The following is a 17,149-nucleotide window of genomic DNA, read 5'->3' as shown; positions in this document are numbered from 1 at the left end:
CCTGGCTGGCAGGACACCCGCCACTGCAATCGCAAATAAAATAGCTTTACAGAAGACCCTGTCGGAGAAAATTATTGAGGTATTTCTCACAAGACCAAAGAAGCAAGTGGGAATTTCAAAAACAACAAAAGCCACATGCAAACACAAAGTCGTATCTTAAAATGGAAACCATGTCAAGCTTCACAGCAAGTAGTTTCACACAGTAGCCTACACACTACTAGAAATAACGTGATTTGAAAATTGAGCAGCAAGAACACCACCACTAACCGTATATACTTAGATATGCCTTTACACAACTGATACAAGCTCTGCCTTGGGACAGGAAACAAACTCCAGGTTTGCAGTCAAACTTCACATCACGTCAGAGAACATCAATTCTAAGGATAAGGAACTATGCTATATATTAAAGCACTTCCATGCATTGCTTCCACCTTCCCAATGCTCTGTGATGCTCAATGCTCTATGAACATCACATTTTTATGTCACATACATTTATATACACAAGTTCTGCTTTTAGCCATGGATGCTTGGAACATGGTGGTATATGTAGTCAGACATATACACCATGATTCCCAGGAAAACATGCATACATCAAACTCATGTCACATAAAAAACAAATTTAAGAATTAAACTACCTTTAGGTGTTTCCTCATTAAGTACTAGAAACATTGGTGCATTAGGATTCCATATTCCAGTAATTATGTAAGCCTTCCCATCAGAACTCTTTCCCATGGATTCCTAAAAGTAAAAACATACAGGATTTTACTAGAGTCATGAGTGTAGATCAAAGAGACTGGGAGTGGGGAAAACAGTTCTGGGAAGCTCAGAGTAACATTGTGTTCAATCTAGAAAACACAACCTAAATAAAGAATATAATGGATTATAATGGAGCAGATATAATGGATTGAAAAAGGGCATATGGAAGAGAAAAAAGAAATATTATGTATAATGGAAAAAAATATATTTTATATAAGAAACTGAAGGCAAGACAGCTTACCAACATACTTTTTAAATATTTATTTTAAAAGACAAGCGACTACTTCAAGTTCTGAACAAGAATTTAAATTCAAATGAAGCAAATAATGGCAAAATTTTCAGCAATGGAAATGTTATTTTTGGAAATATGGAAAATGTATTTTTTTCAGAAAAAAATAACACCATTTCCTTAATGCCCAAGTGTGTGTGTGTGTATATATATATATATATAAGAAAAAAAAACTCAATTACTTGCTCTATATTTTTAGGCAACGCGCTTAACACAATACAGAAAGCTTGGTTATATGTAATAACCAGCTATCAACTGACCTCATTGTTGTCTCCATCAATTTAACAAAAACAGATGCCACAGGTTTTGAAATTAATTGAAATATTTTGTCCATTACACATACCATCTGTTTCTAGTTCTAAGATATAAAATCCAGGATTTAAGAAAACAGAAGCAAACAAATACAAACAATGGGAGATTTATTTTTGGGGGGTGCTTTTATTTGGTTGTGTTTTTTCTGCTTGTTTTTCATTTGGTTTTTAAATCACCTGTATCTTTCTAAGTGGACTGTTAGAACTAAGCATTACCATGTCTAGTAAATGCATGTCACTGTTCTTCACGTTTCGTCCAGGGCTTAGTAGCATCCCAAAGCATCTGTGAAGTTTTATTAAAAAAAATTATCATTTCAAAGATAAAAATACTTTATTGAACATAATGACACAGCTACCCACTGCCTCGAATATAAAAAAAAAATCTTAGTAATTTTTCGCTAGTATTATGGTAATGCTCAGTAAATACCACAACACAGATTACAGAAATGACAATGAAATTATTTTCCAGAATAAAGCCAACAGAATTTGGTGTCTAACCTATGAAGAAACAATTATTCTTAAAGGCAACTTAAAATATTAGGTTTAAGGATACCAACAATTCATGTACGTTAGAAAGAGATTGAACAGAAGAAATTCACTCAGTCCCTAGCAAAAATGAATTTAGGAATTATTTTTAAAATTGCTTTCATACAACTAAATGAATGTAACAATTTCACATACTGTATCACTCATAACCTCACTGGTGCAGCATCACCTAGCCTCACAGACCCTTAAAATAAGAATTTGCTCTATTTTTAGACTTTTGTTCTCTTTCTTAAGACCAAAGTTCTGTATTTTGCAGACACAAGGGCTCTTCATGATTGCAACTTACGGCCTTCATCTTTTACATTGTTGATCTCTTGTGACAACACACGTGATTAACGTGATTAGGATGAGATCAAAAACACCGTAGCCCTACAACACAGTATTAATCCAGCACAAACAGCTAGGTTTAATTTTGCTCAACTAGACTCTATACCAATCCCACTATCTTCACCGCATGCCAGAAGTGATCTGATAAACCAGAGCAAGTAGGCTCATACCTTCCTCGCACCCTTTCCATTTGCTAAGAGCAAAAATCACCTCCTTAAGTATCCTGGGATAGTTCCATGTGCCAATAACCACTTCTGTATGTATGCCTATTCTCTATTCTCTCCTTCTCTTTAGACAAAAGGTCATGTTTTCTTCTTGGGTTTTAATGGCATTTTAACAACCAGCAGCTATCTCAAGATGTACCTCTTGTCTATTTATACTTACTGATCACATAATAGGAATTGTATCACAGAATCATAGAATGTTACAAATTGGAAGGGACCTTGAAAAGTCATCTAGTCCAATCCCCCTGCCGGAGCAGGAACACCTAGATCAGGTCATGCAGGAACGTGTCCAGGCAGGTTTTAAAAGTCTCCAGAGAAGACTCCACAACCCCCCTGGGCTGCCTCTTCTAGCGTTCTGTTACCCTCAGTGTAAAAAAGTTTCTTCTCATATTCAAGCAGAACCTCCTGCGTTCCAGCTTGCACCCATTGCCCCTTGTCCTATCTTTGGGTGTCACCAAGAAGAGCCTGGTTCCATCCTCCTGACACTCACACTTCACGTATTTAAAAACATTGATGAAGTCACCCCTGTCTCCTCTTCTCCAGGCTAAAGAGACCCATCTCCCTCAGCCTTCCCTCGTAAGGGAGATTCCCCACTCCCTTAATTGTCCTCGGGGCTCTGCACTGGGCTCTCTCAAGCAGTTCTGTGTCCTCAAACCCAAAGCAAGGGGCCCAGAACTGTATGCAATATTCCATACTGTAGCCCTCATAGTGCTTTATTGTTGGCATCCTTCTAAGGAAATCAAGATAACAAGACTTTGAGGAATCCTACCATTACCCACAATTTAAAATGTGCATACATAAAAGAGTAGGAAGCAGCTTCTGCCTTAAAGAGTTTGCAACCTAAGCAGAAAAGACAAAGGAAGTTTTATACCCATTTAGCAACTCTATGAGATTACTCCACCATGGAGATAGTAAATAAGCCAGGGTTTTGAATTCCAGAATTCCAGTGGAGTCATTTAAAAGTATCAAAAAAGATTTGTAGTTAAAAGGAAAAAAATGATTTAAATGATTTGTGAACAATCATTTAAACTTTTGAACTTCCTGACTATTGAAAGCACAAATTCAGTTCTGAAGTTTCTGCAAATCACATTTGTATTTCTCTCCTTTGAGCATACTCCATGATGAATGAAAAATATTGAACCAAATTATGTATTTATAACATAAGGTGCAAGCTGGTTTGCACAGACTTTTTAATGTTAGATCTCAAATAAGAAAAAAAAAAAAACCAACAAAGTAAATAACCTTTCTGGGCAATCTGTTCCAGTGCTCAACTCCCTTCATATTGACAACAACTGGCCTAACTCAGAGGAGTTTCCAGGGAGGTAACTTGTGTCCATTGACTCTAATCCTACCAGTCCGCATTCCCAAGAAGAGACTGGCTCCCTCTCCTCTGTACCCCACAAGCTATGGGAAAGCACTATGAGGAGCTCCCACTCCCACCTTCTCTAAGGCTCAACAAAAACTCTTCTGTCATCTGGGCCAGTTATCCAAAGGAAAATTTTGATTTCTCAGCAAGCAGAAATTGTAAGGCATCATTTAAACAGTCATAGGAAAGTAGAGAAGACAGAATAGTTTCACAGCTTTCAGGCAAGAACACTATCATCAACAGAGATAGAATAGCAATTACTGTTTCAATAATGCTATATGAACTGTAAAAGATAGTCTTAACATAAGCTATTATTACACCATCTATTACTTTTGGCCCTAGCACATTTGGATATATGATTTTTGTTTTCTACCTCATTACTTTTATACATTAACTTACATCCATAATGGTATTTTTTCTTACCCATGCTCCTGCACTACAAAAGTCCTAAGAAGTGAAGTGGTAAATGAAATATTAGGCAGCAATGCAGATGTATCTACACAGCCTATGGCAGTGCCATGTAAAACAATGGTAGCTAGGATGCCAGGACTTGTACTTAACCACATGTGCAGACTTCTCTGGAGGACTGATTAGACCAGGCAGAATGTTACAGTAGACCAACTGCACTATTTTTAGTTCCTGAGGTGGAAATAGCTAAGAATAATCTATAACTTATAACAGAGGAGTCACCAGCTTCTGGCACATCTACTAAAGAAAACACTGAGGCTGAGATTCAGATGTAGGCAAAATAACCATGCTTTTCAAAGGCAACAGCTCACAGATCCCAGCTCTTGCTGTGCTTCTCTCAGAGGCACACAAAAATTCTGGCGTGTGCCAGCCAAAATGTTTGAGAACTATGCTTCTAAAAGACTGAGTCGGCAACAAGCAACCCCTGCCTCTCACAGAAATAGGTACTTATGATGACTGGTGACATCCTGCTACAGGAAGAGTCAGGGCTTCTCTTTGAAGTTCAAAAGACTAAACTGAGTTTAACTGAACTAAAGGAGCTCAAGACCTCTGCTTGCAGAGGAGCTTGATTTTACACAAACAGTTGTCACTGTGCTCAGCCGCCAATTTCAGAAGTGAAAATGACAGCTACAAACATCACCTTCAGAAGAATGATAACAACCTACCACACACCTCAGTTTCAGAAAGACCTGTAAAGACCATGGGCTTCAGTCCTGCCATTTCCGAGCTGTGGCTTTTCTGCACTTAGAGCTGGCTATCAAGTGACTACACACAGGTACACTACTCTGTTTAAACTCAGCTAGTTTCTACACCTGTAAAAAGAAAAAGAATTTAAGCTATTCCTCACTAATATAGATTTTCATTTGTATAAATACAAATGCTACCCACCAATAAAGCCAGTGGTATTACATTAACATGATAACATGATCTATGAGTTTCCAGTAACACTCAGCAAACAGCCAATATTCTGCATATCACTTCTAAGGACATCAAGTCTAGACCTTAACCTAAGGAATATCTGTATAACTTGCAAGTAACTCTCCTGTATGAATGGTAGCACAGTATATTTAAACACCACTATTTTAAAACCAACAGAGTCAGTTCTAGAACTTCTCCAAATAAAAGGCTGTTCACTCTCAAAAAAAAAAAAATCAACTCTTAAAGCCCCCTAATTAGTAACTAGAATTTTCTTCCTGAACCCCATAAACAGAGACTTGATATCCCACGCTGGGGGAACGAACCAATGCAGTGCCACCATGACTCAAACCTGGGAGACAGGAGTGAACGTTGCTTCTTCACCTGCTCCACCAAGATAAAAATAGGCAAGCTCCACAGGGCTTGTTCAAGAACAGGCCACAAAGGTAGGAAGGGACAGAGTATCTTGGCTGTGGGTAACCTGTGCTATCCAACCCAGCCAGGGGCCCAGCCTGAACTCCAGGAAGTGGCATCAGCAGAGGTTCTGCCAGTGGTACCAGGTTGATTTTCTGAGACTGCCAATAAAGATTCTGGAACTCTTTAGACCAGAGAACGTATTTCTTTAGCAACCTCCTTTTTGCATTATAATTTCACTTAAAAATATTTTTGAGACTTTTGGTGTTCTCTTAGGCAAGCTCAATTGATCTTTACACCAGTTTTATTGTATTATTATATAGTGTAACACACATACATATATTATGCTCCAAGAGTACATAAAATGACTTACAAGCTTGTGTGTGTCATATCTATTAAACGACTTTTATCAGCAAGTTTGTGGTGATAAAAATAACATCTAAATTGAATCGTTCTAAATAACACCAAAATAAACGTTCAATTCTAATGAAGGTAGTTTTAGGAGAAAAACAAAAAAAGACAGACTCCTCAAGGTCCCCCCCAAAGAAAATTATGTATAGAGATTCAATGTTATTCAGAAATGCTTAAAATAGTTCATCAGTCGTGAACTGAAATTTCAAGCCAACATTATTTAAATTAAAAATTTAATCCTATTGAAAATAGATTGTTTAAACTGATGAGTAGCAAAAGCACAGTTTTACAATAGAAAAGCATTATCATTAAAAATCTCTGCTCTATATCCCTCGTCTAAATGTTTTGTTTCATTTTTGAAAAAAATACCTTGAAAGCACACAGATCAATCAGGTTTTATGAGTTGTTCTTTTTTTTTTTTTTTTGATACTCCTGTTATCCTGAATTCCCTTTTCAATAAACTCGAATTCTCCTATTGTTACTTTTATGATAAGATTGCCATCTGGTGGCATTTGCTCTTTTTAAAAATAGAGATATCAAGAAGGAATTTTCTAATTTAAGCTAATACAGTACCCACTATCGTAGCAGCAAGTGTCTACTGTTAACGAACCCATTAACTAATCGTTATTCTTCACTTGCATGGTCTGCTTCTTGTGCAAATGTCTTGCACAAAGATCAAATTATTCATTCTAAAAGAGTTCCCCTCATTTAATTTCCAGTAAATATAATATTTACTTTATTATAAGTTTACTAATAACTTTACTAAATAACATGGGTTATCAACCAGTCCCAAGATCTTCACCACTACTTAAAGATAAACATTAGAAACATACTTTTAAAAAAACAAACTACAATGAAATCCTACTGGTCTTGGAAGATTCCAACAAGAGATTGCTTCTAACCACTGGATTGAGTCCAAATTTGTACTATTCTAGTACATTGATCTAATGGAAAAATATTCTCCAGAGTTTAACATAGCCCAGACAATCTAATTTGGTCACTTTCTCTAAACAGTGAGATGCTGATAATACAGCCTTACAATAAACGTGTGTTTCTGCTTTACTTAAGAACAACAAAAAGTAAAATCAAAAGCATTTGAATGCCATAAGTATCCTAATAGCACATTCAAAAAATACATTTAAAATGCAAAAAGAGAAGTTTGACTATTACATACTATGTTTCCAAGACATCTTGTTTCCATCTTAACAATCACACAAATTACTTCAAGAGAACTTTGAAACTGAACTGTGCACCTAGAAATTAATTATATTATTCAATAATACTATGCTACTGTTGTTTTTCTTTCTTTTTCCAGGGAAAAGTAGATTAAATACTTTCCTCACAAAAACTTAATCCGCATTATCTTATTACTCTTACCTTTCAATGGCCAGTTCTTTGTTCGAGAGTTGTTGAACTGTAATAACCACTTTCTTCTCAATTCCCTGTTTAAGTTTGAAATACAATTTATCTCTATCCTTTGGTACTGGGCTAAAAGAATAATAATAAAGAAGCTCCTTTAGTACAGATAGAGAAGATTAACTGTTAAATACAGAAGAGACAGTAGTAACCAACTTAAATGGTAAGTTAATTTGAGAGAACCTCTCATAATATAATCATAAATTAATAAACAGCCACTGAAGTTTGACTTTGGTTCGTATGTAGCATCGTAACTGCCCACAGGATTTATCAGGCCCACATAGCCAATAATTCATGGGGTATTTTGTGTTTTGAAATAATAGCAAGTATAATACATATGAAGCAAAAAATAAAGAGGACATTTTCACATCATCAACTCTCTCGTCCATTCCAAAATTTATGTAATTAACTGTTAAGCAAAAATTATTTTGTTCCCCTGTAATGCTCAGAGTAGTTTACAATTTTCCAAACTTACAATGAATTTGGAATTAATTAGCTTACAAAAATCTCAATTAAAAGAGTACTAACTTTTATCTATTCAGAAAAACTGTTTTAACAGAAGTTTGTACAGACATCCTGTCTTTTCCATATGCGCAGATGTATCTTGAGCATCTCTACCAAAAAATGTCTTCAAAAGAAGCTAATTTGAAAAATGGATGCTGATTTTTTAACCTTTATATAGAAAACATGTGGGAAAAAAAAAAAGTAAAAAAAAAAAAGTGAAAACAGAGCAACAGCTTTCTACTTATAGCAAGTCTACTAATGGAAAGAAGTCAAATGAGTTTCACCGCAACACAGGAGTTGTGAATTTTGCAAGCATGCATGATTCAGAACAATTTCTACTTTTCCATTCAGCTTACCTAAAATTTCCTTTTCCATCATCTTCTTTGACTTCTAAGGAAACACTGAAAGTGTACACATCACTATCTGGAGTGGGAAGAACAAAGTCCTTAACGTGATCAGATGCTTGTTTGGAAGAACGCTTGAATGCTGTTGAAAAGCTATATAAAATTCGGCTGACCTGCAGAAAAGCAAAAGAAATAGTGGTATTATAAAAAAACACAGTATATTTTAATGTGGTATTATGATATGTTATTTTAAGGAACAAATCCCAATATACAACAGTTTCTGAAGTCAATCCCAAATTCAGTCAATTCTAGAATTACTGTCACTTGCCTTTTATACCAAAGAAAAACAAAAAACAACAAAAACAATACAAAAAACACCACCAATCACATCTGGTGTTTAATAGCCAAGCAAATTCAATAGTAATATTACCTATTTCTATTCATATCATATTCACTTCTGCTGTAATACTCAGTAAGTTAATACACATTACAAGATTGGGAATGCAAACCATTAGAGGACGCTTAACAATTTATATTTCAAGTAATGCATTTGAAAATACATCTCACAGCTTGCTCATGCAAACATTAAAAAATAAGATTCTTCTTTTCCATCCTTTATTTTTCTACCCTAGAAAATCCTTCTCTCAAGCTATCATGCAATTCTTGCCAAAATAAATAGGGCAACCATAGTACTGTAAGATGATTCTTTGTAAATCTCAAAGATCTACACTATAAAATGAGTCTGAAACCTACCCAAATGATGCCTGAAAAACAAAATACCTTAAATCTAGGCTTTCTAGAGTATAACTTTTAATTTTTATTAATATTCACATATGACCACCTGCATGTTCTGTAAAATCCATTACATGTTAATATCCATGTATTTTTCACGGCAATATATAAGTTTCCACATCAAGAATAACTTTTTCAGATATGCCTTCCATCCTTTATATGAGTCACTATAGAACACTTAATACTCACTGCCTCTTTAATCTCACAGGAGAAAACATGAATCTGGAACTCCTCTGTTCCACAACTGCTTTCAGTGAATGCAAAACAGTCACTCTCTGAAGTTCCAGTTTGTCCACGCACACAAAACAACACCTTATAGATCGGAAAAGAAGCTATCTCCACATTGCTCGATTGATCTATTATTCTGTTGAGAGAAGGAACAGGGAAGATCAAGTAAAAAGGTCAGTAAAACAGACATACCTAAAAGATTTTCCTGCAATTAAAAAAAATATCTAAACTGTAATTACTATTAAATTCAAGCATACAAGATGCAGAGTAGGTACAGGTATGTCAGGTTCCAGCTTTAAGAGATAAATATTTTGGGTTTTAAAACAAATTAAGCCCCTATTACACTCCGTAAGACAAATATAGTACCTCTATCTCATGCAATAATACTGACCACCATTGCTCTGCAATCATTTATGAGAAACAAAAGCAGAAATGTAGAAACCACCACAGCTGTGAAAACATAATTTGCATACAAAGACCAAAGAAAAATCCATTTAAGGAAGCACTGTTTATGCAGAACATGTAAAACTATTTATCTTAGTAAACAATTCCTGCAGTGTTAAGTGATCATGAATCACAACAGCTTTAAAAACACCAAAAATGTAAAATCCAGTCTGCCGTGAACATCTGAATTTATTATACTGCCCTACCCTTTGAGCTAATTAGGTATTTATAGAAAATTAATAATTTATATGTATTTGTCAAACAGGCTTGTGCTCAAAAACAAAAACCATTTCCAGTGGAATTAGGCTTTTCACCCTCCTCATCTTTGTAATCTCAGAAAACTTCAGTGGACCCATACATCTATGACAAATATAGTAACTCCCTTGAAATACTTCCAAGGTGCCACTTCTTTTTAAAAAAACAAAAACAAAAAAAAAGAGGTTTATCATAATAGAAAACAACCTTAGCACTGAAAAAAAAAAAATCAATGTAAATGAAAGTTTTGTGTTTGCTTCTCTAAAAGAAAAAAAAAACTGCAAGAAAATTGCATTAACAACTATGAAAATAAATGCAGAAAACAAATGATAATAAGAAAAGATCACAGCAACAACACTCTGTATGTAGGTCCATCAAGAAGAAATTGCTGTGTAATGCTCTGGCTTATCAGTATGCTGGCTGCAGATCTAATCACACTCTCAGGCAGGATAACTTTTGCTTCAGCAGCACCAGAAGGGTATACGTGCCTTCCCATCCAGTCCTTCCCTCTAACTGCTACTTACACTGCTCTAAGGGCTCACACAAAGCTTTAAACTCATTTCAAACTCCTAAAACAATCCAAAGAGTATTTGAGAAACTTTAAAGAGAACAGTGTGCTCACAATGGACAACTGCACAATGAATTTCAAGCACTAACAGAGCTACACAGACTTCCTCTGTCTCCTCACTCTTTATGCATATGCACATTCACACCAAGGCTGACTAAGCATTAGTTACATGAACAGAATCCCAAGTCAGAAACAATAAGGAAGTATTCTTCCAATGGCAAGAAAAGCCCAGAGAGGATTCAGCATACTGTAATACTGGAGCAACATGTGACATAGAACTTCAGATAAGTTGCCAGGTATTAGGAATGGAAACACTCGAAAATGGCACTGGTGTCACTTGAACTTCGATGGAGCATATTATACCACACACGGGTTCAACTTTACAGTTCTGCGCAGATTCTTATGCTGTCTTTACCTTACAGGTGGCCTTCTACAATTAAAGATAAAAGAAACCTGTTTTTACTTGCAAGAAAACAACCTTCTTGAATGGCCACACAGCATCTGTGAAAATAAGTACAGCAAACCTAACTTCTAACACCCATGTGACAGCTGCCATACTTAAAGCATGCAGTGCAATTTCCTAATTCAAATGAAGTATTGCCATAACCTCAAATCCTCAAATGAAATCTTAAATCGAGTTCAAAGACCAAAATGGAAGAAAATAATTTATATGCCTAAAGCTCTCTCTGTCTAGGGAAGATTATAGTCAACACAGTTTTCACAAGAAGATGAAGAAAGAAGGTCAAGAAGCTCAGACATTTAATTTATCAAGAAACTAAGGACAAGAGTTAAATTAGACCAAGAACCCATGTCTCTTACCAGAGGAAGACAGGAAATGAAGGAAATCTAACCAGATTCTTTAGAAATCTCAACTTCAGAGTTAAAATAAATAAGTAAAAACCCCTGAATATTAAGATGCTCCCTATTTCTGGATGTGGGGCCGCTGCAGATAAAACCTTTATTCTATTCTGATTAACAGGACATTTTCATCACTAATTAAAAGATCCTTCTCACAGGAAACAAAAAAATGTTTTCTACTATCTGGAGATAATCGACGCATGCATTGTGAGACAGGCACAGGTGAGACCTCGCTTTACCATAGCTATGTCTTGAAGTAGAGTCTAACATCTCAATCCCTCAAGAAGAATGAAAGAATAAAACAAACTCCCTCAGCTAACCCAAGACCTGCAGGACTACCACTACCTCAACGTATTTACCTTGCAGGTGATTACACAATAGAAAAAAATGGGAGAAAACAGGCATTATCAGCTCTCCCTTTCCAAAATACCAGTAATCGTTGAACAAGATGCTTATGTGGCTCTACAGCTAACAAGTGGGCAGTTACTGATAATTAGTACAGAGAATTTGACCCTCAGAGTAATCCCACACTGAAAAGATCCAGCTTCACATTTCATTTTCATGATTCATTGGTTTGAAAAGGCTGAAATCAACCTTCATAGGCTTTAGGGAAAATAACCACAAAGCAGCGAATGGGTTCACAAATGCAGCACTTCCACAGATAAATCGCTTCCCTTTCAAAGACAAAGTTTTCCACTGTAGCGTACAAGAATCCTAGCCCCAAATCCAACAACGCTACTTCCCCACGTGAGCAACAAAGAACTCGCCTTTTACACGTCTGTGCAAGTAACAAAAGGAACATTTGTACATTACCTTACAGAGCCTTCTGGAACATTTGGAACATAAAGCGTTACGGGTAAAGGGGCCTGACATGAGTATTTCATGTTTGCCATGGCACGTAGAGCTTCTGGCTCGTTCCGAGGGGCAGACACCTTCATGCAACCTAAATAAGTCAGTTTGTTAAACAATACACTGTCCTCTTCCAGGGGTTCAGTAGGAGAAGATGGCCTTGGTGCAGACACTTCTGAAAATGAAGAAAACATTTTTATTTTTATTTTTATTTTTTTTTAACTATTTGGTTTTATTTTTCACGTATGGTTTTCTGAATAAGTTTAAGAGCAAAATCTCCAGTTGCTTCTGAGAAGCATGGGAGTAAGAAGTCGAACTCCAGCAGTAAGAAATCCACTCAGCAGCTTAATATTAATATTGACCAAAACTGAATAGCAAGGGGTATTGATCCAAGCACAATCTGTACAGGCTATTCTCCAGAACAGTTACCAAATGAAGTTCCAGAAAGCATTATATTCGTTTTAACTTCAAACTTTAAAGGAAAGAACTGCCATATATGATTGGGAACAGGATATAAGATGGGGAAGCATTTTGTCAATACCTGTAGCAGAAGGGTCTAAAACAAGGTGCAAAGATGGCTGATTTGTTTGATCTGCTGACCCATTTCCAGCTGCCTGGCTGCAGGCATCACTGGAACCTTCCTGGAGAGCATTGTTCTGGTCTTTTTCAGAATCCCTCAGTATCTCTTCCATTGCCTTCTCCAGCTGATCATCTCCATTCGAAAATACCTGTAAGTAGAAGGATATGACAGTTTTTATAGCTACTTGTAGTTTGACTATTACATTTTACAATCTTTACAATCTGGGAAAACAAGTAACCTGGCCACAGCTGCATTCTTCCTCCTGAGTCACACAACACACCAGAAGTGGAGCCAGCTACTTCCATTCTATTTTCACCTGGCAGACTGCTACACTACCCACCCACCAGTCAAAGTTGGCAATAAGTTTCTAGTTTCAGAGGACACTAATGTATACCTCAAAGCTTAGTACTAAATTGCACTGAAACCAAAGATCTCAGAATCAAGAAAATTAAATCAAATATAACCCAGTGTATCCTCCCATTATGTACACTGCACATATTCACACTGCTAGTCCAACAACCATCTAAAACCTACAGACACCTCTTCAAATAACAGGTTTGTGTGCTTAGATTCTCCATTCAAAGAATATAACAGACTGTTATATTATAGAAATCTTATAGAAATCTTATAGAATCTTTTCTTATAGAAAAATCTTATTTTCTTAGCCATATCCAATCCATTTCAATTGTTTCATCAATTGTCCCACACCTACAAGGGGTGCAAGTATATGGAAACAGCAGGAATCTTAATACTTATTTAAAATAAAGCAGTAGTAAACCTTTAGCTGAGGTTTTTCATCTTTTCCAGAGTCCTCAGACTGCTGATTAACCAGGACAAAATCTTCATTAATTAACGAGGATACAGTTTCAGGGATTCTACTGGCTTTACTAAATGATGTTTTGACTTCCATCTCAGGTCAGTAGTCTTCTCCTGCCAAAATAACCTAAAGAAGAAGGAAAATGTTAAGGAATGAGTTTTCAAGCTGTAAATAATATGATAATAGTTGTAATAGGAAGTTTCTGTACGATAATATCATACTTAAAGTCACACAAATTCATTATAATGTGCTTAATGACATTTCTCAAACTGATTTCATTGATATACAAGTTCATTTTTAATAGGAAGTGTGATTTTTAGGGTGTCTAATTAAAAATTCTATGATTCAACAGCAGAAACTGTTATCTATGTGTATGGGTAACACAAAAACAAACCTACTTTGGAGCTTACACTTCTGTTTTTAATCCTCCAGAACCTGCTCCCTCTATCTCCCAAATTCCCACCTTTTTCCTTTCTCCCTCATAAAGATCTGTTTCTTAACTAGAGTGGCATACAGGTTATGTGAAGATGCAGATAATCTGATGACTCGTTTTCCAGAAATTATGTATCGAAGTGTATACTATACAAATTAAAACATATTTAACAGGTTATTATGTTAGTTGTTTTTTCATTATTATATCTACTGGTGAAGTCAAAGATGATACTAAACCACAATCACATCCTTCTCAGCAAGTTTCTCTGAAATTGTCTACAATAGAGTTAATTCTGTTACTTGCACAAACAAAGCAAAGAAATAGCCTGTAAATACTTGAACAAGTTTTCTCCTGTCCACAAAGGGGGAAAAAATAACAAAAAATAGCAATTTATTGGTATTTCTTTACATAGCAAGTTCATCAAAAAACAAAAGCAAACAAACACAAAAGCCCTGCACAATCAAGACCAATCCCAGCACTTCAGAATGTCGACAGCTACTGTAGGTATCCAACACAAAGAAACCATCACCTACATTAATTCAGAACATCTTTCCTGGTCCCTTAGGGAACAACATCCTAGAATGAAGAACACTGGACAATACATGCTATTTTCAAAATAAAGTATATCTGTGATTTTTTTCTCTTTAAAATGTGTGTGTGTGTATATATATATATATATATACACATACACACACAAATATACATACACACACACATATAATTACTTTTTTTTCCCCAGATACTTTTGATAAATAGATACCTGCAGACATGGTATGCTTCCGTATCAATTTCCTGAAAAATCCTAGTCTGGCTAAGCACTGGGCATTGGTGTGCGTAAGCCACAGAGTTCTGAAGGATCACTTAGAGCAGTGGGGGACAAAAACTGCTCCCTACTGCCATATTTGCAAGGCCGAACACAATTTTTACCTTGATGTAGAGACCTAAAACACTGCTTGGGCCCTGCCTCCTTCTGAGCTACAGTTTCAAAACAAGAAGTGATCACGAAAAGAACGCAAATTTAGGTCTACCTAGAGGGAACTACAAAAACATCACTTAAGAAAAGCCATGAAAGCCCTCTTCCTTTCTCAGCAAGCGTTATTTAAACCTGCTAGCTACAAGAAGCAGTTCAGTAATTTGGAATCAAAAGACAAACGTGGGAACTACGCTTTCAATACAAAAATATTTTGTATCACTTTTGAAACCACAGTCAATATGCTTTTGGTCTTTTAAAGACTTGGTTTGTCAAAACCATGTACACACAGCTCCACCAAAATATTTTCCCTCTCCCTAACGCAGTCACAATTTTACCTTTCAAGGCAGAGAGGGCATTATACCCAGAAGTCTCAGAGCAACTAAAGAACTCAAATTCTTCAAATAACAAACTTGTATTATAGCACAAAAATTTGCTAGGAGACTCACGTTAGAAAAAGGCCACCAAACAACGGCTACAATACTGAGAGAGAGATTAGAAATTTGGATCAGCAGTGAGTCGAACTCACAAGCAGGAATTTTTTTGCAGACAAATGATGTAAGGTGAGCTCTGCCCAAGCCTCGGTAATGGATTCACCACTGCTGTCAGTTTTGTTTCAGTGTTTTGAAGTATCTTTGCTTTAAAGGTCTTCCTGGCAAGAGACAAAACCAAATCTATATATACGACACTGAGTACATTATGAGTAGTTTATTAACCCCATCTAGTTGCTTTTTAACAAATGTAATCTTGGAAAAATGTTACTGAAGAACCTATCTATTATTTGCAATAAAGAGCCAGTCCAACTGAAAATGAGTATTAATTTCAAAGCCAATCCTCAATACAATAGCAGAACGTCACTTTATGGAATTCTTTGAAGGCAAGGAAAAAACAAATACAGGTAAAGCCAGGGAAAATGATAACAAAACAAGGAAGGCATACTGAGGTTTGTTCTTGCCTTATGTGGATAAAGATAGTTTAAGGGAAGTCCTACTTCCTAAATAAGGAAGACGAAGGAAGTATTATAAACAGCAGATGACTGCAGGGAGTTTCTAATTCTGTGCAAATTTGCTAAAAGCATACCATACGCATTCTTGCAATTACATTCAATTTGCAAAGCACTTAATGTATTTTAGAGCATAGTTCAAGCTTGAACCACCACACTGAGTGCAGACACATACCTTTTTCCAGACACAGCTATACTAGCTGAATAAATTACCACCCCTGACCTTTTCATTCCAGCCTACTCCAAGCTGCCATCAGCATTATTCACCCGATGCTCTTTATCTCAACTCAGTTAAAACCCCGGCAGTCTCCACTTGACAGCCAAAGATGAACGCGCACAGGTCAGCCGTTCAGGAGGTGAGTTCCTTGACCAGAAGAATGCTTCTCTACACTCCTCATCCCACACAAGCACAGTTACAAGTCTACAAACCACACAGGTCTTCTGCTAAGACCACCTCTTGATGCCCATGATAGACATCATGCCAGGTGACAAATTAAAAATCATGGAAACTATGGAAAATGTGGATATTATAAGGATGAACATCTCGCTGCGAACAGATTGCTCGTTTCCTCCCCCTTTCAAGTCACATGCCATTCAGAAAGCAAAAGCTTTCCATACAATATTGCATGACCAATCTGTGATCAAAAATAATTTTTAATGCCTGAAAATATACCAAGAATCGTGATCAAATTGTACTCAAAATTAAACCATTTTACTTAAGTTCATGAGCGTTTAATAATTTGACTAGGGGTCTCAAGAAGATTACTGAGATTTATAGCATTTTAAGAAGTAAGCTACATAGAGGGAAAACGATGTTTGTTTATTTTTTCCACATCATAAATACACGGGTTCTAATACTTCAGCTAAGCACTTTTGAAGAAAAGCAATGAAGAGAATAAAAACCTCATTTGAATGAATCAAGGTTATTTGGGGAACAGAAGGAATAGAACACCTGAGAGGGTTTTTTATACTGTATTAACAAGAAAAAAGGCAAACGACTTCTGGAGATCAGTAGATCATTATGTTATTTCCCTTTCTTCATTAGCTTCACCCCATATTAA

General features: G+C 36.1%; 1 protein-coding gene across 7 annotated transcripts in view; it reads right to left on the bottom strand.

Moving 5' to 3' along the window:
* Positions 1-17,149, bottom strand: part of RABGAP1L (RAB GTPase activating protein 1 like) — a gene marked incomplete at its 5' end in the record, with an annotated part of 248,705 nt that overhangs the window by 203,507 nt on the left and 28,049 nt on the right. For all 7 annotated transcript variants that reach the window (XM_084290877.1, XM_084290880.1, XM_084290878.1 and 4 more), the window contains 8 exons: positions 636-738; positions 1,573-1,639; positions 7,405-7,515; positions 8,304-8,464; positions 9,273-9,447; positions 12,250-12,460; positions 12,827-13,013; positions 13,644-13,808. In XM_084290877.1, coding sequence (XP_084147003.1) covers positions 636-738; positions 1,573-1,639; positions 7,405-7,515; positions 8,304-8,464; positions 9,273-9,447; positions 12,250-12,460; positions 12,827-13,013; positions 13,644-13,775 — 1,147 coding nt within the window. The remainder of the gene's footprint in view (positions 1-635; positions 739-1,572; positions 1,640-7,404; positions 7,516-8,303; positions 8,465-9,272; positions 9,448-12,249; positions 12,461-12,826; positions 13,014-13,643; positions 13,809-17,149) is intronic.

Source organism: Netta rufina (assembly GCF_964035555.1).
Source record: "Netta rufina genome assembly, chromosome: 8".
Lineage (NCBI taxonomy): Eukaryota > Metazoa > Chordata > Aves > Anseriformes > Anatidae > Netta > Netta rufina.
The sequence above is the reverse complement of the archived record's forward strand: the minus strand, read 5'-3'. Positions and strand labels throughout refer to the sequence as shown.